General features: G+C 58.0%; 1 protein-coding gene across 1 annotated transcript; it reads right to left on the bottom strand.

The window, feature by feature from the left end:
* Positions 1 to 98: 98 nt before the first annotated feature.
* On the bottom strand, positions 99 to 23987 carry FOXN4 (forkhead box N4). Its single transcript, XM_028529031.2, has 10 exons — positions 22907 to 23987; positions 21849 to 21937; positions 9224 to 9369; positions 7206 to 7330; positions 6989 to 7099; positions 6542 to 6669; positions 5811 to 5907; positions 4524 to 4731; positions 2389 to 2781; positions 99 to 1149 (listed from the first exon to the last, which is right to left on the bottom strand). The coding sequence occupies exons 2-10, from the start codon at positions 21932 to 21934 to the stop codon at positions 890 to 892; spliced, it is 1554 nt and encodes a 517-aa protein (XP_028384832.1). The 5' UTR covers positions 21935 to 21937; positions 22907 to 23987; the 3' UTR covers positions 99 to 889.
* Positions 23988 to 25120: the final 1133 nt, after the last annotated feature.

Here is a 25120-nt window from a genome sequence, read left to right as displayed (position 1 = left end):
GAAAAAAAAAGAACATTAAAACAGCCACAGGACAATGAAAAAGGCAAGAAGTGCCAATAACACCTCCACACTGCAGGTTCGCCAGCCCCCACTCTTCAATTCCAGTGTGAAAAGCCCCCCACCACCCCCCATTCCTGTCCAACTGGCCCTCAGAAAGCCTGTGGGACCCGAAACTATGGCACCTCCCCTCTTAGGTCCACGTGGGGAGAGTCGAATCATGACTGAGCAGGTAGAAAACAATCTGGTCCCTATTTTTTAAAAAATGGGATGTTTCACATTATCAAAAGTGCTTGTTTGTTCTAAAAAGCAGCCCAAGGCTGCAAAGCGATGAAGAGCCAGCTGGGGACGTGATTCGAGGATGATTTCGGCGTTTGGGTTGCCGGGATGCAGAGACGGACCAGCGAGTCTCGTTCCGGGGACTGCAGGCTGGATGCAAAGAGGTGGTTTGACGGGGCTCCAATAAATATAAATAAATGGACGCAGGGTCGCGGTGGCCCGGGAATCTGCGCCATGCACTTCTGACAGACTACCGCAGACACGGGCCTGGCGGCCAGCGGGGCAGGCACCTATTTCAGAGAGTTCAGCCTGTTCCAGTCCAAGAGAAGTTAGACAGGTCACCAGCTCCGCTCCGGGCCTCAGGGCCCGTCCCCTTGAGGCTGAGGCAGACGTTTCATCCGAGAAGAAATTAAAGGGCCTCCCTTCACACCAGGGTGTTCCCCGGCTGCACCAAGGCCCCCCACAGTGGGCTGCAGGTCGTGCAGAGAGCCCAGCAGGGGAGCAGGCTGGAAGCTTCACATCTCAGGTCTCGGGGGAGGTCAGGATGCTCGTCCACTCTCCCCCATCCGTCTGACCTGGGAGGCCCCAGAGGCTCCCCGTGGAGGCCGTCGGCTCAGAGCAGGGCTATGGGCTTGTTCCCTGGGGCCCCCAGGTACTGAGAGGAGGAGGTGGCGGCTGCCGCGGCCACACTGTCCGGGGTTGGGTACGCGGTGTACAGACCCGTCACCTGCAAGTCAGGGAAGGACTGGCCGCTGCTGCCGGAGACGGCGGCCAGGCCCGAGGCCCCCAGCTCACAGCCCAGGGGCGAATCTCCGAAGGCCCCCAGCGTGTCCAGGCTGAAGCCCTCGTCCTTCATCTCCTCCCAGAGGTTCCCTTTCAAAGACAAAAGCGCTTAGGTGAGCTGGCTCTGTGTCACACAGACCCAAGTTCGAATCCCCCCTGTGGGAGGAGGCCAAGGCCACGCGTGGGATTTAAAGTCGCATGTTGCAGGAAGGGCGGGGGCTGGAGGAAAGTGGGCAAATGGGGACCTCTGTGATAGTGTTGGCAATCCAAATAAAGTTAAAAAATAAAATTAGGAAAAATAAGTTGCATGTTGCAAGAGAACAGCTTGGAAGAGATCTGAGAACCCACCCCCAACACTGCCACTAGGACACAGGTGGCAAAAACAAGGCCCACAGGCCAAATTTGGCCCAGCATCTTGTTTCTACCCAGCAGCATGCTGAGCTCTTGCTTAACTGTTAAGGAGTAGTTACAGTTACACAGTCCTAAAATGACACTCAGCCCTTTGAAGGTAACCTCGAGGCTGATGTGGCCCCTGGTGAAAATGAGTTTGACACGCCTGCCCTAGGGGATGTGTGGAAAGCACGGAGCCCTCATCAAGTGGCACCACCATGGTCAAAGCCAGGGGACAAACAACGATTTTCCTCTCTTCATAGCAGTTGAACAGCTTGATTACCCAGGGGGAGGTTCAAACACACCCATTTCACAGCTCTGACTGACTGACTACCCCACTGACTCATCCATTTCCCTCACTAGACATGCCTGGGGGGCAGAGGCTATGGGCTGGCACCTAGTAGGTGCAGCTGTGTCAGTGTGTGGATGACTCACAAGCCTTCTCTGAAACCGGAACTGCCCTCATTCATTCACTCATTTGTTCCCCTGTATCGAGGATGACCACCTGTCCGGCACAGCGGGTCAGTGTGACCTGGCGCCAGGTCGGCACATGCAAGTGGAAGAAGCAGTTATGTTTGGGGTCAGGTGGACCCACTTGAGATCCTGGCTCAGCCACTTACTAGCCAGGTGACCTTGGGCCTTCTCTTTGCCTCAGTTTCCTCCCTGGTAGAACGGGGATATGACATGGCAGCGGCCCCACAGGGCTGCTGTAGGATGAGGTAGGACACTGCCTGTGAAATGCTCGGCAAGATGCCTGGTATACAGTAAGCGCTCATTAACTGCTCGATGTAGTTTGCTATTACTAGGTGGCTGGGAAGTGTCTGTTGAAGGAATGAGCTGGGGGGCGGTAAATGCAGACAGCCCTCCTCTGTCTTTCTGCCCCCCACCCAGATTTGTCCCTCCCCCTTCTGTTCCCACCACCCATTCCTCCGGCCTCACCCTGCAGAGCAAAGTCCATGATGCTGGGGTCCAGGGCATCCACCTCGGTGTTCATGTCGGTGCTGATGTTGATGAAGTCCACAGGGGCCCTTCCCATGGCCGGGTGGGGGAGGGGGCTGGGGCTCAGGTCCGGCAGGGCGTGTAGGGGCGGGGTCTGCGCCGGGGCAGGGGAGTCTGGGGCCAGCTGTGCCTGGGGCTGGACCTGGTGGTGCAGGGGGACTGACTGCAGGGACAGGGTCATCAGCGGCTGGGGCGGGAGCTGGGAGACGGCCAGGCAGCCGTGGGCCATGGCCACCGTGGTGGCGTGGGTCGGCACGGCAGCCCTGGGCTCCCCACGTTTGCCGGGGCGTCGGCAGCTTTCTGGCCGGTCTGAGATCAGCTTGTCCAGCTCCTCTGCAGGCAAGTGGGAGAGGTCACTGAGAGGCCACGGGACAGTTTCGGGGCTGTAGCCCAGGCCCAGCTTCAAGTCCCAGCCTTATCACCTGTGCGGCTTTAGCAAGCCTTTTGGCCTCTGTGAACCTCAGTCTCTTCATCTAAGAGACGCATCACAGACTGTACAGGGTTACCGTGGAAACGCAGCAAAATCACAAACTGCATAGGAACTCTGAGGAATGAGAGGAGCCTCGGGTAATGATGTCGGCTCCTCTCACGGGGACAGTGCTTTAGAGGATGGTCCTGTAACTCCGGGACTGCCCCTGAACCTCAGGACAGCCCTGCGAGAGGGAGGTGAGGCAGGGGTTACAGACCCCACGGGACCGGGACAACATGAGCACACACGGGGGCCTGGCCACTCCCTGCTACTGTGGAGACTGCAGGAAGTGTGGCTCTGGGTTCGACCGGACCCTCTTCCCTGCTGCTGGGTGCAACTGAGACTCAAATTGCTCTCCAGCTACTTTCGGTTGTCGGCTGGCACCTCACTGACTGTAACACACTTTGAGACCAGGCCACGAGGGTCCCGAGACCTATTTGGGTTGCACCCACTTTAGAAACGAGAACACTTAGCATCTAGAAGTTGATCTTCCACCTTGGGCAGAAGGTGGTCTGCCCAAGGGCGTCACATGACACTGGGGTCAGAGGTGGCCCTGGGCCTCAAGCCAGACCCCAGAGCTCTCTGTGGGTGCCTGGGAGTCGCTGGATGCTGCTGTGGCCCCCGTCCCCACTACACTGCACTGTCCACCTCTGAGCCCTATCCCCAACCCCGCACGCCCACGCCTCAGGCTGGACGAGGGTGCAGGGCCCCCACGGGTGTTCCCGAGGCTGCGCGGGCTCAGCCTCCCCCTCCCCACCCTCCGACCGTCTGTCACTTGTATGTCTTCTTCCCCTCCACGTCCGTTACTTTTAAAAATGCAGATGCAATATTTTGTCTAATATGAAAGTAATTCACACACAGGGCAGATGATTTGGAAAATACAGAAATGTGTGAAGAATCTAAAAATCATCAGTAAAGATTATATATATATATGAAATCTCAAAATCTCCATTGACAGCGAAGGTTTTGGTATATTTCTCCCTGTCTCTCCCTTTATATTTGGATATAATTATATAGATGTGTGTGTACACATACATACAACTATACATATAAGTGAGCATGAACATATACATAGGGGTGTGTTTATACATACACACACACACACTGATCTTGGATTTCTTCCACCTAAACTGTGGGGAGTCAAATAACCAGGCCCATGACTGGGCAATAGCGTGGGGCTGTGATCTGCTGGTTTGCCCTGGAGATGACCAACAACGCACCTTCCTGCGCACCGTCTGCGCAGGCGCCTATCCGTCCCCCACCGCGGCTCCCGCCTCCGCCCCCGCCCCCGCCCACTCAGGCTGTTGGTACTTTGTCAAGACGTGGTAGAAGGTGAGAACGAAACCCTCTCCCATGGTGGTTTCATTCAGCATTTCTGAGCGAGAGGCCAAGGATTGCTTAGTGAGACTCAACAGCCCTTTGTGTGTCTGACCGGGTGCCTCTGCGGACCAGCCACTGGGGAGCCGTGGGGGGTGGAAGGTGTCGTGCACAGGCAGAGGGAGGGACGTCCGCCAGGTGCCCATGTCCCCGCCACGGCCGCTGGGACTTGTTACTGAAGGGGGGGGAGGGGCGTGGGGGGGGTGCCAGCGCGGGGCCCAGGCCTCACCAGGGTTGGCCATGCTCCGGTGGATGGCCGCCAGGTCCTTCCTCTTCCACTTGTGCATCTCCTCCTCCATCTTGTCGATGCGCGCCAGGTTCAGGGCCCACAGGCAGCCCTTGCGCGAGGACCCGCTCATCTTGTTCTCCACCTTCTCAAAGCACTTGTTCAGGGACAGGTTGTGCCGCACCGAGTTCTTCCAGCCGTCGGGCGCCGTCTGTGGGGAGAAAGGGGAGGGTGGGAGAGCGCTCCAGAAACTTCTCTGTACACCCCTCCTTCCGCTCCAGGGGGCATCGCCAACTCAAGGCTAGAGGGGCAGCGTGTGGTGGGTGGGGGTGTGTGGCAGGGTTAAAGGACATTGTCTGACACGCAACCTTGAGTTGGGAAGGCGAGAGAGAGTGGTGGGGACTGTGGCAAAGTGGAGGGCCACTACTCTGGTTAAAGGGGCAGCTGCAGTTCAGCTCCAGCTTTTGTTACCACATGAGAACAAGGCCCAGAGCTGGTGGGTTTTCCACTCTTTCTCTCCCACGCAGGAAGCCAGCGAGCAGGATGACGCTAATACATGAATAACTGGCCAAGTGCATTAAATGCCAATTATTTTTAAATGCTTTTACTTTATTGTTAGGTAACTAGATACTGTAATGGACCTCATGCCCTACCCTATTCTCTCTCTGCTCTCCCCCCTCCCCTCTCCCTTCCCCTCCCTCCTCCCCCCACCCCACACATACCACTATGCTACAGTATTGCTGCTAAGGACACTTTGCAGGCTAGGGACCCCACACTTGGTACCGGCTGACCTCCTGCTCCTTTGCTTGCTTGGTACCAACAAGGATAACATTACTGATGGCCAGTCACGTGCCAGGTGCTGCAGGCCCTTTACCTGCAGAATCCTCACTAACCTGGCTGGCTGGGCATTATTCTGCCCTGGATTCCAGATGAGGAAACTGAGGCTCAGAGAGGCAAAGGCTCTCACCAGGTCTGTTTTGCAACACCATCATATTTTACCAAGTCTGTACTGAATAAGTAGGTGGACCCCTCTACCCTTGGCCCCTGGGATGCCTAGTGAGCTTCTCTTCATCCATCAGAGCCCAGCTCAAATTCCCCCTTCTCTCCCTGGATCGTTGGGCCCATGTCTGTGTGAGTGCGCATGTGCAAGTGTCCTTCCCACCAGGTCTGCAGACGGAGCTGGGGCCTAAAAGGGCGGCTCCGTTCGCCCTGGGGGCATTGCCGGGTCTGACAGCGTCAGGCAGAGGCCAGAGCAGCCCTGGCGCCCCTACCCTGGGCTGGGCTCCTCACCTTGAAGTAGGGGAAGTGCTCCTTCATGAAGCTGTAGATCTCGCTCACAGGCAGGCTGCCAGTCTTGCTGTTCTTCAGGGCCATGGCGATCAGACAGCTGGAGAAAAAGGGTGGGCAGGCCGGGCGTGAGGGAGGTGGTGTCTCGGGCAGACAGCCCAAGGTTGCCTCCGCCAGGAAGCCTGCCCTGCTTGCCCCCCCCCTTCCCCGTACCTGCCCCTACACTTGTACGGCGTTAACTATAGATACCGCCTCATGGCCTCACATCTTCCCTGGCCCCTGCCGCTTTCCTTGACCCCGAGCTCGGCCATTGGCATCAGTTTGAGAAACCTCATCTTTTCCTCTCTTTACCCCTTCCCCCTTAGTTAATGTCTATGGGCCTTTAGACTTTAACTATGCTGTTTACCCCCCTACCCCCAAATCTTATGAGATACATAATGCTATTATTTTGATGACTATAGACATCAGAGGGAACTGAAGCTCAGAGAGGCCAAGCCACTTCCCCAAGGCCACACAGCTTGTGAGGGACACAGTGTAGTCCTGGGCTCTCTGGGGATTGACTGCCCATGTGATGGTCTTTCCCGAGAGGATATCCCACCTGGGGGTTCCCCAGTCCCCCAAGCCTCCCCCTTGGAAGTCCGGGCCACCACATCTCGCCGTCTGAGGCGCCCTGAAGGCATCCTTCACCCCTCTCCTCCTCAAGCCCCCTCGGCCCGGCCCACCCTGGACCTCACCTGTATGAGTAGATGGGCTTGGGGTAGTGTTTGGGGTGCAGTTCTTGAGATGAAAGCACAGCCATACGGGGCTGGGGGTAGGGAGGTCGTGCCCCAAACGGGGAGCCATACAGGCCCACAGGAGGGCACTTCCCGCAGGCAGGGGCAGGGCACAGGCAGCAGAGAGAGAGACGGTGAGAGAGAGCATGAGTCACTCACAGTAACCCCGCCCCCACCCCAGTCTAGAGAAGCAAGATGAGATGGGGGGGTTACAACCCCTGGAGACAACCTCATCTCCACCGAGGCAGGGCTTTTGGGAGGATGGAATGAAGGGCCCCAGGACATGGACTCAGTGGAGAACGTTACCCCCATGTTCCAGCTGAGTAAACTGAGGCCCAGAGAGGCCCCTGGCTGGTCAGAGTCAGGGGTGCCTGCCTCTGAGTCCGGAGCCCCTCCAAGCCCCCGTACCTGCTGGGCGCCCAGGGGGAGTGGGAACCGTGCCTGGGGAGCCGGAGCGTACATCTGTGGTGGGTCGCGCAGGCTGGAGGAGGGCTGGCCCCCCACGGGGAACTGGCTCATCTGCCGGGGCAGGGAGAGGAGGAGACAAAGGGTCAGGGGATCAGAAGAGACACCAGACCCTCGGGACACCCCTAGGCCTCTCCTCAGCCCATGCAGCAGCACTTACGCCAGCTCTGTGGCTGGCCAGGGGGCCCAGGCCCAGCACACCTGGGGGGGCCATGCCAGCCGGGCCATGGAGCAGGGGGCCTGGGGCGGCTCCCACGTGGAGGTCAGCCAGCCCAGCCAAGGAACCTGCAAGAGGGAAGCAGAGAGATGCCGCTGCACTGGAGGAATGGCGGCCGCAGGCACCTCCAGAAAACACAGCTGTGCCACATCACTGGGGCCAGGCACATAGTAGGTGCTCAGCAAGTCACTTCCCTCGGGTGTAGTTATGAAGAGTGGGTTCCTAGTGGCTGTATAACCGTGGACCAGCCTCAGTTTCCCCACCTGTAGGTAATGGGGCTACTGCCATTACCTACCTGTAGAGTCATCATGACAGTTAAATGAGATAATGTCTGTGAAGTGCTTAGCACACTGCTGAGCACACGATACCGTCTCAGTAAACATGAGCCACACATAATAATCATGGTACTGATGATATAATGAATACCTTGGCTTCTGTCCTTCATGAAGCTAAAACATCAATTCACTGTTCACCTTTCCTCCTCCAAAGCATGCCTTGGTTCCCCAGCACCTCTAGGGTCAGGTCCAGCTGCCTTTGTGCCTCCTTGCCCCTTTGCCCTGCTCCTCTGCCAAGGGTTAGCTCAGGAATAGCAGGTGTACAGACCCCGCGTCCCGTGCTGGGCCTGTGACAGACATTGCTAATCTATCACAGATCTGCCCTGCATCACCCTGATTTTAGGTAGCCATCTGCAGTCAAGCGAAGCTGACCTGCAAGAGGATCCAGCCCTGAGCCATCTCCTCCAGGAAGCCTTCAGGGACCCTCAGCTCTCCCCTGAGTTCTGGCTGCCACCTGGGCTCATCCTTCGTGTCTTGGTCTGTCTGCCTTGTCCTTCTGTCTCTGCCCTCAGCTCCATGAGAGCCGGGACCACAGAGTATATGACTCAGTGCTCCAAATGCACAGTGACAGGCACACGGGAAGTACGTGACAACACAACGAAGGAAGGGCTGCCTTATGGCACACTTAACCTCTCATCAAACACCTACTGTGTGCAAGACACTTTCTGCACTGAATGCTCGCAACACCCCATGAGGACAGTCCTGTTATCCTTTCCTCACAGACGAGGGGACAGGCCCTGGGTGACACAATGTCCCATCAGGGGTTCTGGATCATGGGTTGACAAACTACGGCCAGCAGGCCACATCCAGCCCACAGCATGTTATTGTAAATAAAGTTTTATTGGCACACAACCACGCCCATTTACTTACATATTGTCAATGGCTGGTTTTGCACTGCAATGGCTGAATGACCTGTATAATCTAAAATATTTACAATCTTGTCCTTTTTAGAAAAAGTGTGCTGACCTCTGCTACAGATGTTTTGGCCAAGAACAATTTGTCCAATGGCAGAAATATTTTAGATGCTCATTTTTTTTCAAATATTAATGCTTTCCATGTAGTAGGATGGGTGCTTTTGCTGATGGCTTCTGTTTGGCACTTTCTGGGCATTTCACCCCCTTGCTGTGGCTGCAGCTAGCTGCCGTTCACAGGGAGCGCCTCCAGGGTCAGGCCCCGTGCTCGGTGCTTTCTGAGTCTTCTCCTCATCTCTAGACTGAGGGGTCAGTGAACTTCCATGAGGGGTCAGATAGCAAATACATTAGATTTTGCTGGCCATATGTTTTTGTTTTTGTTTTACAACCCTTGAGAAATGTAAACAGCATTCCTAACATAAAGGCTGTGGAAAACCAGGCTGCAGGCTGCGTTTGGCCCGTGGGCCACGCATGCAGACTGCTGGGAGGGGTGGGTCTGCCCATTTCACACTGAAGCCGCAGCTCGCACAGGGCCTAGCATGGAGTGGCGAGCAAAAGAACCAATCGCATCCCTCTGAGGAAGACGGAGTTAGTCACATACCACAGCTGTAAAGACAGGCCCAGAGAGAGAGTGACCTGCCAGTGGGTGGCATTTCTGGGTATCATCCCTCCCCTGTCCCACCCTCACGCTGTCCCACTGTGCCCCTGAGCCTACCTGGGTGTGGGTGAGGTGCGCCGGGGCCGCCCAGGTCCGCGCGGCCACTTGCCATCTGCTGTAGCCGAGGCACGTCCACGGCCGTGAGCCACGACAGTGACTGCAGGTCCCCGGGAAGGTCCTCATCGCTGGCGGTGGCCAGGAGCCTGCAGGGAGGGGCAGGAGCTCGGGAGGGGTGGGGAGCTCAGGCTAGTGCCAGGGGTCTCCCCCATCTCTGAAGCCTTCCCAGTCCGCCCCTCCTGACCCCAGGACCCTCTCTTTGGCAGCCAGGCCACACATCCTCAAATCACTCCTTCATTCACTCTTTAAACACACACTCCTGAGTCCTTATCCCAAAGTAATAGACACTGGTCTCTGCTGAACACTTACGATGTACCAAGCACCGTATCAGAGGTATTAGCACATTTAACATTCCCGGTTAATCCATAAGGTCGGTATTGGTATCATTCCCATTGTACAGGTGGGAAAACTAAGGCACTGGGCTCAGTGCTCAGGAAGCATAGTCTCATTCCATCTCCCGAGCAACCCCAAGAGGATATGCCCATATCCCCTTTTTACAGATGGAGAAACTGAGGCTCAGACACCGAGTCACTTGCCCAAGACCACCACATGGAACAGGAAGTGGTGGGGCTGGAACCCAGGCCACGTGGCCTAAAGCCCAGGCTCTTCCCCGTGACCCCGGGGCAGCCCCTGAAGGCTCCATTCAGGACCCATGCCCCTCCCTCCCCGCTCAGTGCTTAACAGATTCAGGAGCAAAAACATTGCTTTCCATGGAAGGAAAAAGGCTGCCCCCTGAGGATGCCAGGGAGGTGCCCCAATTGCGAGAGCACTGGGCTCCCCACCAGCGTCTTGTCCAGGTTTTAATGGGGCTGCCAGCCGGCCCAGCGCCCACACCACTCCCCACCGCGCCTGCCACCCTGCCGACCAGGGGCTGTCTGCTTACTGCCCCGAGGACACCTGAGTCCCAAATTCTAAGTTCCAGGTTTCACAGACAGGTGCCTCGGGGCCTCACAGAGCTGGGAGGGAGAGAGGAAATAAAGGAGAAGCAAGGAAGCCCCTGGTTTCTCATGTGTGTGCCCGTGGACCCACAGCGGGGCATAGCCTCCACCCTCCCGCCGTTGCCTGGCCGCCTCAGCCTGGTGGGCTCCCTCCTCTCTCCCCCGCCCCTCTTCCCCTCTCCCCTGTTCTCTTTCCCCTTGTGTTTTAGGGCCACAATTAGCGTTGCCATGGCCACTGCTGCTCACTTGTCCTGGGGCCTGGGCCCTCAGCCCACCAGGCTGGCATCAGGTGACTGCCCAGCCGCCCCGGCGATTGGCTGCCTTGTAGGAAAACAGGCCCTGGAAACGATTTGAAAACTCGGCCGGCCCGTGTCAGCGTTGGCGGTTGGCCCCGGCTGCTGTCCCCACCACGGCCCATTGTGTGACAAACGACTGTTGCCCCTGTGGCACGTGGCCCCCATTGTCCTGGGGTCTCAATGCAATTGTTTCTACAGCCCCTCAGCCCGGCTGCCGTCCCTTCCACCCGCTTGTAACTCATCCGGCCGGGTGACAGCCACGGCCCAGGCCCTGGGTGACGCCATCTGTCCCCTCGGGCCCATGGAGACCATGGAGTGAGGCGGAGGGAGTGTGCCACCCGCTGTCAGGAACGCCTGCCTGGCCCCCACCCCTCCCTCCTCTCCCTCAGCCTCTGGTGGTTCGAGCCCCACTCCTGCTCGGTAACCGACTGGAGCTGCCAGGGCCCTCGCCGACCCCCCTGGTGCTGAGGCCACACAGAGGAGAGGAGCTGAGCCCTGCTGGCAGGCTGCTCAAGGTGGGGGCCCCATCAGAGCCCCAAGTGGTGGTGGGGCGACTTGTAAACACACCAGGGTCCTGGGCAGCACGAGTGGAACTCTGGTGGCGGCGGGGAGCCTCACAGACTGGGCCGTGTGGTTAGGAGAGCTCGGGCTCTGAGCTGGAATCCTGATCTCCACTCCCCGTGTGCCCCGGGGCCGCCGACTTACCCTCTCCGAGCCTCAGTTGTTCCTCTGTGAAATGGGCATAAAGGCAGTTCCTATCTCACAGGGGGTTGTGAGGGTGAAATACGTTAATGCAGGTCAAGCACCCGGAACAGCGTCTGACATAGCTGTCATTGACATTAACACCAACGTTAATGTGAGTGATCGTCTTAGTCAAGTCGTCCGGGGACTGGAAGGACTTGGCAGGTCTGGGCTCTGGGGTCACACACACCTGTCCCTGCAGCTGCCGCCACTGGTGGCCTCCATGCATGGGGTCCCTCTTGCATGCCCGGCCCCGGGCCACACGCTGCTTCCATTTCACTGACAGAGAAACTGAGGCCTGAGCAGTCTTGGAAATGCGCCGAGCCCGTCTCCCACGGACCAAGGGCCACCGAGGTGACCACGTAGTACGTGACTGCCTTGTAGCAGGGGCTGAATCAACTGATTTTTTTCTCGCTATCTGTGGACTTCACGGGCTCCCCCTTTCTTCAGCCCCACCCGCTCCCACACGGGAGGGGCAGCACCCGACTGTAGCCATCCATGTCTGCCCCACCCCCGACCGCCCACCTGTGCACTGTCCCTGCGCCGTGGCTCGGCACTGCTGTTCCCCTGCAGGGCCCACCCTTCTCGCCTTTCCTCTGCCCCCCAAACTGTGCCCGTCCTGGAGGCTCACCTCTGTCTTCTGTTCTCTCAATGCGGAAGCCCCCTCAGACATCACCTGACCTCACCCTTCCTTTTATCCATGGGGAAACTGAGGCCGGGAGAAGGGAAGCAGTTTGCCCCCAATGTCATAGACCAGGGAAGGACCAGAGCTGGGGCTCCTGGCTCCCATGTGGGCACTTCCCAGCCCAGGAACCTCCTCTGGCCAGTCTTTGCCCCCCGGGCCCCAAGCTCAGGGTGGCCCCTGCATCTTGACTGCCCCCAGGGGTCACTGAGCCCGGCTCGGCCATCTCTCTGCCCTTGCCCTGCCTCTTGTTCACAGAGGGCTGGCCCTGCGCCCGCCACCACCCCATGTCCCCATACACCATCATGCTACTTAAACATCTGCTTGCGTGACCCCAGGCCACCCACATGGAGCATGGCTGACACGGGTTGTCACGTTTAGCACTTCTAGCGCTCACAGAGCCATCCTCTGTCTCCCTGAGTTCTTGTGACAGCCTCAGGAGAGGGACAGGGAGTGTACAGCCCCGCTTTACAGATGGAAAAGCTGAGGCCAGAGCGGTAAAAGTAAAATCATGACCAGGACTCAAATCCCAGTCTGTCTGCCCCAGCCTCGGGTTGTCCCCACAGCACCACAGGCATCCTCTGGGGGAGACACCCCTACCCTGAGTCCGGGGCTCTCAGCCAGACCTGCGTGAACCAGCCCTTCCCAGGGGCTGGGTGCGATGCAGAGTCCCAGGCCTAGTCTGGACCCTGGGTCCCACTCGTGGGCTTCAAGGCCTGGGAAGCTGTATTTTAATGTCTCCCAGCTGCCCTGAGGGGTGAGGCAGGGGCCTGGGCACAGCTCAAGTGCTGACCGAACAGACCTTGGTTGAAGTCCTAGTGAATGTGCCCCTGTTTTTATATGTGTGCGTCTCTCTCTCTCTCTCTCTCTCTCCCCCTCTGTCACTGTGTCTGAGGGTCCCTGTGACCAAGTCCTGACCCTACTCTTCCTGTCTGGGGACATTAGATGTGCTTCTGAACTTCCTGAGCCTCGGTTTCCTCGTCTGTAGAATGGGGGTAACAACGATGGAGGCACAGCCCCCCTGTGGACACCCAGGCACCTCAGTGTCCCAGGCCCATGCCCATCCCACACACCGCCATCCTGCGTCCCCACCCCCAGGCTACCCCGAGCCACCGAGTCGGGCCTTCCGGGGAGGAAGTCGGTACCTGCACTTAACATGCCCCCCATCCCCAGCTGATTCCCACATGACTGGGGCGCTGTGGTCCCCACCTGTCTCAGGTGACCCCAAGCTCTGCCACGGCATGCGATCGGCCCTGCAGCCCCCGGGGCACCGCAGGCCCCAGGTGGGGCCTAATCTTGACCACATCCCTCCAACACACCCGACTGTGCCTTCGTCCATGCCTCCACATCTTCTGTTCCTGCACCAAGGGTGGCTTTCATTCTCTCTCTCTGCACCTTGAGTGCCCCTGACCTGAGCTCCCATTTCTCTGAGGCCCAGGGAGCACCCTAGTTGGACACGAAGTTCCATCCTCTCCTGAGCCCAGCTAACATCCCCAGGGAGGCAGGGGCTGCACCCCCAGGTCTTAGGGCCTCCTAGTCTGGCAGGGAGGAGGCCAGGGCAGGGGCAGAGCCCACCGCTGGGCACAGGTGGCCCCAGGAGCTCCTGATGCTAAAGCGCCCCCTGAGGGAGGAGCCGTACCCTCAGAACCCAGTACAGGGCTGGGCATGGAGTGGGTGCTCAGTGAGTCCTCGAGGTCCTGCAAATGAGCAAACAGTGCCAAGCCTCCCAGGTGCCCCTCCTCCATCCTCCCCAGGGTCAGGCGGGGCGAAAGCCTGTGGGCAAAGCCTGGGGTGGCCGAACCTTTGGTGTGTGGCCAGCCCTGAGCTCAAGTGGGTTGCGTGTTTGGCCTCATGTCAAAGTCACAAGAGCCTGATCAGGCTGCACTTGATGCCATTACTGCCTTCCCGCTCGCCAGAGGGAGCCGCTGAGGCCAGGGAGGAGGCAGGCTTGTCCAGAAGGCCCCGGCGGAGACCGGGCCAGCCACAGCCTGGCTGCCCTTCCCGCCGCCCCACAAGGAACGGCTGCCGACATGTGCCCTCTGAACTCAGAAAATCCTAGCACCGTGCCGGCCAATAGGCAGCCACTAGCCACATGGGGCTGTTTAAATTTAAATAAATTAAAATTAGAATGACAGACTCAGTTTCTGCATCCCACCAGCCACATGTCAAGGGCTCAGTGGCCATGCATGGCCAGTGGCTGCCACAGTGGGCAGTGATGGAAGTTCCGAGTAGCAGTGCTCTGGAACATTCTTTTCAGTCTTTATGGAAAAATCTGTGGTGTTTCTGCATTGCTTTGTCACGAGTATAAATGTGATTTAGGTTTGGAAAACTCAGGTGGACTTCCGAGTTTCAGTGTGTTTGCCTGTAAAAGCCTCCCCTGGCCCACGCCCAGCAGGGAGGGCGGTGCAGGGAGGGGCCCTGTAAAGCTGGGAGCTGTGCATGGAGACGATGCATAACGTAGTGAGCCCTCTGTCCCAGGAGCATTCAAGCAGCAGCCAAGGGACCTGCCCGGCCCCTGCTGGGTGGAAGGTGAACCCAGCCGGCCTCTAAGCTCCCTTTCAAAGCAAAGACCCTGGAATTGATGGCAGTAGGGTGCAGTAACCCCCTAATTGCAATTACAAAGTGTTATCATCCTGGGCCAGCTCCTTTCCCTTCCTGGGCCTCAGTTTCCCCATCTGTAAAGCGGTGGTGGCCAAGCCAGGGCGCCGCTGGCACTGGGCTGTAGGAGGGCAGAGCAGCCCGTGGTTAGCAGCAGGCTCAAACCCCACAGCAAGGGGGCCTGAACTCTTCCTGGCTGTGTGACCTGGGACAGGTAACTCACCTTCCTGGGGCCTCAGTTTCCCCGTGTGTAAAATGGGAATGATAATGGCACCCACACTAAATTGGCATCTAGTCTTTGGCTGAAAAAAGCAGGTTAACCTGTTAGTTTGGGGTTTCAAGAGCAACCCCTGACAAGGCATCTCTCTCCACCTAAGTTGGGGCGTCCTCATCAGTGAGCGGAGAGCTTTGGGGGCGAAAAGAAAATGAAGACCTATCTGGCACTTCCGAGCCTCCTCCTGAATTCAGCAGTTCACCCAGAGCTCCCCACTGCACCCTGGGGCGGGGGGCACTTCTTTCCCTTCCAAGCTCAGCCACGCCCATCTTTCCCTTTTTAACATATACACACGGTCACCCATAGGGGCATCATCACCCCCTTTTGCAGACAGGAAAGGTGAGGTTGGGCCAGGTGACCGTGCTTCTGCAGCCTCCTGGCAGCACCTCCCACCTGCTCGCCCTCTCCAGGCCTCAGTTTCCCCGTCTGGAATGCAAGGGGTCCAGCCTTGTCCATCTCTGTGGGGCTGCCACTGGGACCCACCGCCTGCAGGGCTACCCTGGGTGGGGACCGTAGGAGTGGGCAGCCCACCTCTGCCAGAAAACGGAGTGGGGGGAGCTGAAGGGTACAGCTCTATTCTGAAAGGGCCAGAGCATGGAGTGTCCAGGGTGGGAGGGAGGGCGGTGCCGAGTCTGGGAAAGAGCGAGGTGGCTCCCTGGGGAAATCTCCACCAGAAGGACACTGTCATCAGTGTCATACCCCAGCTGCCCCTTTCCGAGCACTTCCCATGTGCTTACCGCCACATGGGCTTCCTCTGGGTGCCCTTGTGGGTTTTGCTCAGAAGGCTCTGGGCTCATAAGGAGGCCCAGACCCTCCATGATGCCACATGCTGTGCCCCCCTCAGCTGGGGAGCCCTGGTGGCTCCCCCCTCACTGCTCTCTGTGGCACCTCAGTGTAGTGTCTAGGAGCGTGGGCTCTGGGGTGCACCTGGCCTGGGTTTGAATCCCACCCAGCCACCCACTTAGTGGCTGGGAGCCTCATCTGCCATCGGCTGCCTCTCTGAGCCCCGGCCTGTCCCTCAGTAGAATGCGGGTGGCAACATGTCTACCGGTCTCACAGGGCATGTGTTTTAAGGACCGAGTGAGACCGTGCAGGCGGGTGCCCCCCTCGTCAATGTGCTAGAGGTTCACGTCACGGCAAACACCCCCCAAAGAGGAGGGACTCAGCATCAAGCGGCCTCCAGGGGGGTGGCCACCAGCAGAGTGTCCGACGCTCAGGAAGCATCTGCTTCATCCCCCAAACATTTCCTGAACTTCTGCTTGCCAGGCCCTGTTCTGGGAAGGAGACAGAACTCCTCCCATCCAAGGAGATCATCTTCTAACTGACCTGGGAACGCAGAGAGGGGAGAACCAGCCCGTGGTGTGCCCGCCCTCCCGCCTGTCCTCTTAGTTCTGCACCTCCTTCACCTCCCGACAGCCTGGCGGGGGTGCTCCTCATCACACCCATTTCACAGACGGGATCCCTGAGGCCCAGAGAGGGGAGGAGATGCCCCTCAGACACCCAGCATGCCGGCAAAGGAGCTGCGCTTTTAACCACCCACCCTGGGGCCTCCTCACTCGGTCACTCTGCCAGTTTGGTTGAAGTGAGTCAAGCGGTGGGCAGAAAGGGCAACCGTCATCACACTGTTTTCAGAAGCATCTGCCAGGTGCCTCCGTGGTGACAGAGCCATGGTCAGGGGACCCTGTGGTGGCCCTGGGCAAAGTGAAACACCACCGGAGTCCACAGCTGCTGCCATCCTACACTGACCGGGACACCCACCTGTGTTAATGAACAACGCCCTTACTCAGCCGTGCTGCTGGGAGGATGGAAGAGGAGCCAGGGGAGCGGGGCACCAGAGGGGAGACCTGTGTTCCAGGCCCGGCTCCACTCCTAGTGGTGGGCGGGGTGGTGCTCGGCTCAGGTGCAAGAGGGGTGTTTGTGAGACACCCAGAAGCCAGAGTGGCCTTTCAAAGGGGACATCAGAGCCCGTCTCTTGTCCTTAAAACCAATCAAGGGAGTAGGAGCCTGGCTCCTTGCCACGATCTGGCCCTTGGCTATCTCCTTCCCTTCCTTCCTGTCCCCTCTGCTCTAGCAAACCGGTTTATCTTTTAGCTCCTCAAACATTCTGAGTTCTCTTTGCACATGCTGTCTGTTCCTTATGCCCCAAATGCTGTTCCAGGTTCGTGGCTGGCTTTTTCTCATGCTTCTGGTCTCAGCTTAAATATTCCCTTCTCTGAGAGGTTCTTCCTGGCCACCCCCAAACCCTAGTGGTCCTTCATGTTGCAATGAGGTGTTCACTTATACCTGTCTCCACTCTTTCACTCTAGGGGGGCAAGGATGGGGGGCCCTCTGTTTCCTTCAGCACCCAGAACAAGGCCAGCAGCCCGTGGGCATTTCTAAATACCTGCTGGAGGCTGGAGTAGAAAAGGGAAGAAGGATCCCCCACCCCAACTCCAGTGTATCTTGCATTCCCCGATCTCTTTCCATTATCTGCCCAGCTTAGATGCCACTGCCCCCAGGAAGTCCTCCCAGACCAGTTTGGCATCTCCCAGTCTATCATCCCCTGGAATAATTTGGGCTATTTGTGTCCACACAAAGCACGAACCTCCAAGATCACCCGTGACTTTTACTCCTGGAAGACAGGGACGACTTGGTCTTACACCCAAGTACAGACTCAGTGACCAGTCTGGACTGTCATTCTTTCATGGGACAAACACTTGTCCACCCACGAGGAGCTGGACCCCACAGCCACTGCCCTGTTTGCCAAGGTGAAATGCAGTGGCGTGCGTGCAAAGGAGTGTGGCTGCTTCCTGCACAGGGCCACACGCTTTTGTGGATGGATCCTAGCGTCTACGGGCATCTTTGCCTACAGAGCTGAGGTCTGGAGACCACACTGAACCCTTCCTTTCTTGGGGTTCCTGAAAGTGGATACAGTGCTGGAGCAGTGTCAGGAACATCTGTTTGGGGTTCACATCCTATCTCAATCCCTTTCTAGCTGTGGGATCCTGGAGAAGTCACTTTGCCTCTCTGCGCCTCAGTTTCCCCATCTGTAGAATGGATTAACGGTAATGATTCCTACCACAGAGGGCAGATCCCAGCACACAGCAGGTGCTCAAACCATGGCCCTTTCTTCCTTCCCCCTGCGGTCTCTCCTCTCACCTGATACGGTCACTGGGAGGGGTCTGGCCAGAAAGTATCGTTGCTGGGGGGTCAGATAGCCACCCCAGCAGTGCAGGGGCACGTCTGGCCCTCCCTGAGACGCCGTGTCCCCTGCACTCTGGTCACAAGAGCAGGTTTCGCCTGCCTTCCCCAGATGTGGTTAGTAAGAAACTGTTACATCCCCACAAACTGTTCTTGTTTCTAATCCAGCCTTTACACACAAGGGATTACGCATTTCACGGAGTTGTTTACTTGGCTAACATTTCTTTTGTAACCATTTCCAGGACAAAGAAAACCAAAAGCAATCTAGCAAGCTCAGAAATTCCCAGCTGGGCCAAGAGCGGGCATAATGTGACAGGATTATACTGGATGTGGGAGAGACCGTCTTCCCTTTCTAGAAGCTGGTGTCGTAGGGCTGCCCGTGAAGACATGTTTTGGTGGGTGGAACCACGAGACCCCAGGGGCCAGACCGCAGGAGGGCTGCCTCTCCTCCTGGCCCACAGGGCAGTCGGAGGAGGTGTTCTGGCACCGAGAGGGTGAAGGATTGTAACGATGTTGGGAAGGTCACCGCCCCTGACAGATGGAGCCCCCACGCCCCCTGCAAGGAAGTTCCAACTAGTGGGCAGAGCCACGCTGAAACGGTCCCCACACACAGCTCAAGGGCAGGCGTGGAGGAAAGGCAGGTGGGATCTGCCTGACCTAGTCCGTGCGGCAGGATTTTGTCGTCACTTGTGAGTGAATACGGCCCCCTGCATTCCCATGGACACGTTACACCTCACGTGACATCCCCCCAGCCGTCTGTCCACCCAGCAAACGTATTATCTACCATGTGTCTTGCACTATGGCTCATGGATGAGAAAACTGTCCAGAGAGGAGAAGGGGTTTTGCCCGAGGTCACCTGATTTCTGAGAGGAGGGACAGAGGGTCCAGCACTAGGATTAGGAGGAAAACCACTGAGCTGCATGGACCCGGGGGAAGGTGAGGGAGCAAGGAGCTGGCAGCCAGCCTGCTCCTGCCTCTCTGGGCCTCAGTTTCACAATCTGTAACAGGAGATTGCTGGACCTGGCCCCTGGAATAAACTCCAGAAGTGGAGGCAGGCAGTTAGCAGCTGCGCTGCAGCTCCCTCCTGCATGCATGCCTCTGGGCCAGTCCTGGCGCTGGGCCGCTGGCAGCACCCTCATCTGCAAAGTGGGGCAATGCCAGCACCTTCCTCCCGGTTGTTCCCACAAAGATAAAGTGGGGCGGCGCCCCTGCTGAGGGGCTTAGCAGGTGCCTGGCACACAGCAGGTGCTTAAATAACTCTATTTCTCAGCACTGCTAAGAGTGGACTTCCCTCCGAGCCCTGGAAACGGGAAGCAGCTAACCCACGCAGAGCACGAGCCGTTGGCCGTTGCCCGGGAGGTCAGGGCTGCCCCGCCCCCTGGCCACTGGCCACAGTGTCGCAGGCAGGCAGGGAGACTGCTGCCAGTTTGCTGTCTAGGCCCAGCCACTGACTCCTGACAGCTCCCTGGGGACAGGGCTGCCGCCTCCAGCTGCTGTCCACTCCCCCCACCTCCCGGAACACAGTCATTGAAAGTTAACGGCTAAACCCGCCCCTGGGGATGGAGGGACAGGCGGCTGCTGCGTGGAGGGCTGCGTGTGGGCTGGACCTGCAGCCCGAGTGGTCCTTGGGAGGCGTCGGGGGCGGGGTGAGAAGACTAAACTTCTCCAGGGCTGTGATACAGGGAGAAACAATGGGATTGGTTGCAAGGGGAGGGGGAGCTGCTGAGTGATCATAAAAACTTCCCCTCCAAGCGCCCTGTCCCAAGCTCTGGCTCAACACTGCGTCTAGCCAGAGGCTCAGAATCTCCCCCAATAACCTGCCCACTGTGTTCTCTCATTGCTCCATTGCACAGACGGAGAAACCAAGGAACAGAGAGAGACAGCGACTTGTCCAGGGTCACACAGCTGGGAGGTGGTAGCACCGGTGCCCCTCACCAGTGAGGCCTGGGAGGTGGCGGACACAATACTCTCCAGGTGCAGTCACCTCAGGTTCAAATTCTCACTGTGCCCACACCCAGCTGCACCATCTGGTGAGGTCATTTCATCTGGCTGAGGCTTGGTTTCCTCATCTGCCAAATGGGCACAACAGTGCCACTCTGATGGCTGGTTGTGGCGCCGGTCATAATGGGTTAAGAAACCACCAGTGATGATGATGATGATGATGATGATGATGATGATGATATTCTGCCTTCCGGACATGCTAGCTCTTTAACACAAGAGAATAGCCCTGAAACCCTGTGAATAAGAAAGCCTGGGCACCCACTCCCCCAGGATCCTACAACTGGCAAGGAGCAGAGCCAGAAATTGTTACTTAATCTTGACAACATCTCTGATGTGGTGGGTGCCATTTCTCTCCCTGTTTTATGGGTGAGGCAACAGAGGCCCGGGGAGCTCCCCAGAGCCAGAGAAGTTGGGGTTCTGACTGATGGTGGAGCCCAAGCTGCTAACCCTCAGGCCTCCCCAACTCCAACTGCCATCAACTGGGGGCATCCAGCCTGTTGGCGTCTCTGGGCCACACGCTTAATACACCAACACTAATGAGAACTGATGAGCGAAGAAAAGGTTTTAAGTAAATTTGTGGTTTTGTGTTGGGCCGCCTTCATAGCCATCCCGGCCCGCATGCGGCCCCTGGGCCGAGGGTGGGACGCACCCCTGACTGTTTCCTGGCACTGGAGGGAAGCCCAGAGGTCTTTGGTTGTGTGGTCTTAGGAAGCGCCATTTCGTGTCTCTGAGCCTCAGTTTCCCCACCTACACAACAGGGCTGAGGTGAGGCACTGGCATACAGTAGGTGCTCACAAATTGCTTTGTGCCCAGCCCACATCTGGGGTCTCAGCTCTGCGCACAGCAGGTTCTTAGCAAATATTTGAGTTTGTGCCTCCTTGGAGCCTCAGGAGCCAGCCTCCCTCTGACTGAGGCCTGCAGTCTTCCCCCACAGGGCACTGTCGGCGGGGCGGGGGGGGGCCGGGGGGGCGGTGAGGGACGGTGTGCTCTGCTCAGGCCCACCCCTGTCCTGTTCCGACTCCATCCTTGGGGCTGTCCCCTCCACCCGCGGACACAGCGCCTGCCTGGGAGTGGGGCTGGGGACCACGTCAGTCCTCCCAGGGCTCCAGGGGGGGAGCCTGGGAGGGGGCTCCAAGCCCTTCCTTTTTTCGTCTAGTCCCTCCCACGTGTTGCGTGACCTTGGACAAGCCCCTTCTCCTCTGTCGGTCTGTTTCCCCGTCAGTACAAGAAGGGGGCTGGACTAGTTGACCCACCTCAGGGCCTTCCTAGGTCTGGGGTCTGAAGACAAAAAGGTGAAGCCTTCCCCACCCATCCACTTGTATTTCACTTCATCCTGTCTGAAGAAGTAATTTACTTTGACCTCAGTCTCCATCTAGTTTATGCTTCAAATACATGAGACCTAGAAGAGACCTCGAGACCGTCTAATTCAAGAGCATCATTGAACTGATGAGGAAATGAGGCCCAGAGAGGGCAAGGGGCTTGCCCAAAGTCACACAGCCAGGCTTGGAACCCAAGGGTTCACCCAAGGAGGATGGGAGCCAACCTCCCACATTTTGGGGGGCATTTCCTGGAGCACTATTAGGGCCACTGGAGGGGAAGCCATGGCTGCTTGTGTCTCTGACTCAGGACAGGACTTCTCTTGGAAGGGACAAAAGACTGCAGGCATTTAGTGGCCCCACTGCCCCAGGCTACAGGCCGGACACCCTCAGAGAGGCCAACTGTGAGATCGAGACTTCCTGGCTCTCCTACCCCGTCGCAGAGTTTAATGGAGCAACAGTTTTCAGAGACCATACACAGCACATCTCCGCTGGCAACAGTCACGAAATCTACCTCCCGTCATTGTCGGAGCCCTCACCTGTATTCCTGGGGAGCGGGGTGGTGGTTTTGCCCCGAGTTTCGAATAATTCCTGACATTATGGACGAGATGTCACTTTCTATCATGTCCTTGGAGAAAAGACAAGCAGAAAACAAAGCTGCCGTGAGTGACGGTGTGGGCAGGGCAGAGAGACCCACAGTCTTCCCACAGTTCAGAAGGATGGAGCTCAAACAACCAACAGGATGCTTGGAAAGCGAGAGCAAGAGCAAAAGAGGAAGGAAGGAAGGAAGGAAGGAAGGGAAGGAAGGAAGGAAGGGAGGGAGGGAGGGAGGGAGGGAGGGAGGGAGGGAGGGAGGGAGGGAAGAAAGAAAAGAAAAGAGAAAAAAGAAAAGAAAGAAAGAAAAAAGTACTAGAGGATTCCTGAGTGTCACAGGTCACTTTCCCAGGAAGATTCTACAGGGTTTTAGAAGCGAATGAAGAGAAAGGAATGGAATTCCAGGTTCTTTCCAATGAATGGGGGAAGGGCAGAGGAAGAATCTAGATAATCGAAACGTCAAGGCGTAGACAGTGTGGACTCGCAAAACAGAAATCTGAAAAACGTGATTCCCTTCCAAGCCTAGTGTTCTCCACCGCAGCTCAGTTTTGACCACTGTGCACACAAAAAGCAAAGAGAAGGACAGCTCGGTGTGCCGTGTGTGTTTCTCTGGGGAAGCCCAATTCCCACTCGCAAAAGGAACGGTCCCCGCATGGCTGCCGCCCTGGAACTGCCTTCAGACGTGCCGCTGACCTCGTCGGAAAACCCGTCCAACCCCCACCCCACGGCCGCCACACTCAAACACAGCCTTAAAAAAGGAAATCTTCCCTAAGTTTCTCAAACTCCACGCCTGGACTGTACACAGAAACCCACCCAAGACTCTCACATCCGCCCCAAAAGTCATTCAGGGGTTCCCGGGAAGGGAAAGGAAGAAAAAAAAAAAAGGAACAGAATAAGGCAGCCCCCACAGCCCCGGCGCCCGGGTCTGCAGCCTGGTAATGGGATGCAGGGCGCTTGCCCGGAGAAGGGAGGAGGGGGCAAAGCCGACCTTGCAAGGCGGTACCTGGAGCCGATCCTCGCCCGGCCGCCGCTACCCGCGCTCCCGGGGCGGGCGGGGGTTTCGGAGGGGGCACTCCCTCTCGCTCGCCCCTCGCGTTCTGCAATTTGGCCGCCGTCGCTGCAAGAACCGTTTTTAAATTTCCCTCTCTGGAGCTGTCCAGCTCCGAGCATGCGCAGTAGCCGTGCGGGGGTCTTTTCCCCTAGGGTCAGTTACAGGGCAGGGTCAAGGGGATGGCTGCGGGCGTCTCCCAGCAGCAGCAGAAGCAGCAGCTGCAGCCGCAGCAGCCTAGCACGCCCCGGGGCTCCAGGTGGGGTGGGGCGCAGGCATAGCGGCACCCCTCTTCAAACTTTGCCCACGGTGGCAGCAACTACGAGTTCGCGAGCCTGCACTGAGGAGCAGTGGGAGGGCGATTTGGCCAAAAGAACTAAATTGCAAAAGGATGCTGGGTGCATTAAAACTGGCAACCCGTCACTGCCCGTCGGGAAAGGGGGTGGGTGGGTGGAGAGATCTGTTGCGACCCCCTCTATCCCCTAACCTGGGGGGACGGGCCCGGAGGCCAAGTCCCGGCCCCAGGTAGACGCGGATTCCGGCCACCTGTCCCTTTAAGAAAGTTGCGCCCGCGCGGGCTGGCGCGCGGCGCGCGGCGGGAGGGGGCCGCGGGCCCGGAGCGCTCGCGCTGGGCGCCTCCACCTGCTGGGGCCGCGAAGGGGGGCCGGGCTGAGCGCGGCGGCCGGCCGGGCGCCGGGGGCGCCCCGGGTCTGCGCGCTGCGCCCCCCTGGGCCCTCGTGGAGAGTGAGTCGGCCCTGAGCGAGCGCCGCGGGGCTCGCCGCGGCCAGGGCCGGCAGCTGCGGTGGAGGCTGCGGGTCCGGAGCCGCCATCCGAGCCGGCCGAGCCGTTGGGGGCTGCGGCCCGCCGGTGCGCTCGCGCTCCCGCCTTCCCCGCCGCCGGGCCCGCGCCGCCGCGGGGCGCCCCGCCCTGCTCGGGAGCCGCCGCGGGAAAGGTGGCGCGGATCGCGGGCCGGCGGGCAGCGGGCGGGGCCGGACGCGGACAAAGGTCTCCCCAGTCCCCGTGGGAGGCTCGATTAGTGTGACCCCCTGAGAAAAGTTTGCGTTTCCGGCCCCCGCACTCTTGAGCCTCTGTTGGAGTCATTTGCCGTGGTCACAACAAATGTCATAGTCTTTATTTATTTACATATTCCTGCCGCCTCGTTTATTCTTCACACCAGCCCCTTAGGAGCCAGGATGGTCCCCTTTTTGCCGATGGAGACACTGAAGCGCTGAGCCCTAGTGAGTGGGCAAAGGGCGCAGGGCCAGGAAGTGGCGGAAGGCGGGTGGCGGGGCGCGTCTCAGCCGAATTTACGGCTCCTGCGCCTGCTGTGGTCCTCAGGCCCCAGCGCTGTCCCAGGCTTGTGGAGTGTTGGAGGCTGCCCTCACGTCCTGTATCCCCAGGCGGGCAGGAGGACGTGTCCCTGCATCTGCTGAAGTTCAGTCAGGAGCTGGGGCTCCCTGGGCCGGGTTTGCCTGGATTTCAGTTTTCATGCAGGTGGCCCGTGCCTTTGGCGCTGGTCCCTGTCCTGAACGGTTTTCTAGGAGCACCTGGGCGCCCTTCCTCCTTTCTTCTTGGCCAGGAGTAAATAGATCGGCTTGCATTCTCCAGGAGGGGTGGGGTGAGGGGAGTAATTTACAGATGCTAGTTAAGGTCATGGTCACGAAACTTTCTCAGTTTTCCTCTCTCTCCGACCTGCATGCATTTAAATTTGTATTTTGATCCATTATAAAGGTGGTTTACAATGCTTCCAGTGTCCCTGAGGGACCTATAATTAATTCACCGGTGTGGTCGCACAGATTCAAAGCATTTGGGTTTATTTCTTTTAAGCTTTAATGGAGTTGTAAGTAAATGGGGTGAACCTCCCTCTGAAGCAACAGCCGTTTTCATTACGGGATCGTGTTGTGTCTTTAGAGGGGTTTGGAAAGAAAGTCTTTCTCCTGAAAGCCGGTGGATTCCACAAAGCTTTAGAAATAGAAAGTATTCTGTCTGTGAGCTCAGCAGACACATGCGCCGTGGAAAAGGAGAGCGAGGACCCTCCATTAAAAGACAATTAAAAAAAAAAAAAAAACAGGATGCCCCGGACAGCCCTCCAAGGCCCCCGTTTCCCCCCTGAGGACTTTTCTCCTCCTCATGGATTTTGGGCTGGCGAGTGTGATCGTTTCAGGAAAG

The sequence above is a fragment of the Phyllostomus discolor genome, chromosome 13, assembly GCF_004126475.2.
Source record: "Phyllostomus discolor isolate MPI-MPIP mPhyDis1 chromosome 13, mPhyDis1.pri.v3, whole genome shotgun sequence".
Lineage (NCBI taxonomy): Eukaryota > Metazoa > Chordata > Mammalia > Chiroptera > Phyllostomidae > Phyllostomus > Phyllostomus discolor.
The sequence above is the reverse complement of the archived record's forward strand: the minus strand, read 5'-3'. Positions and strand labels throughout refer to the sequence as shown.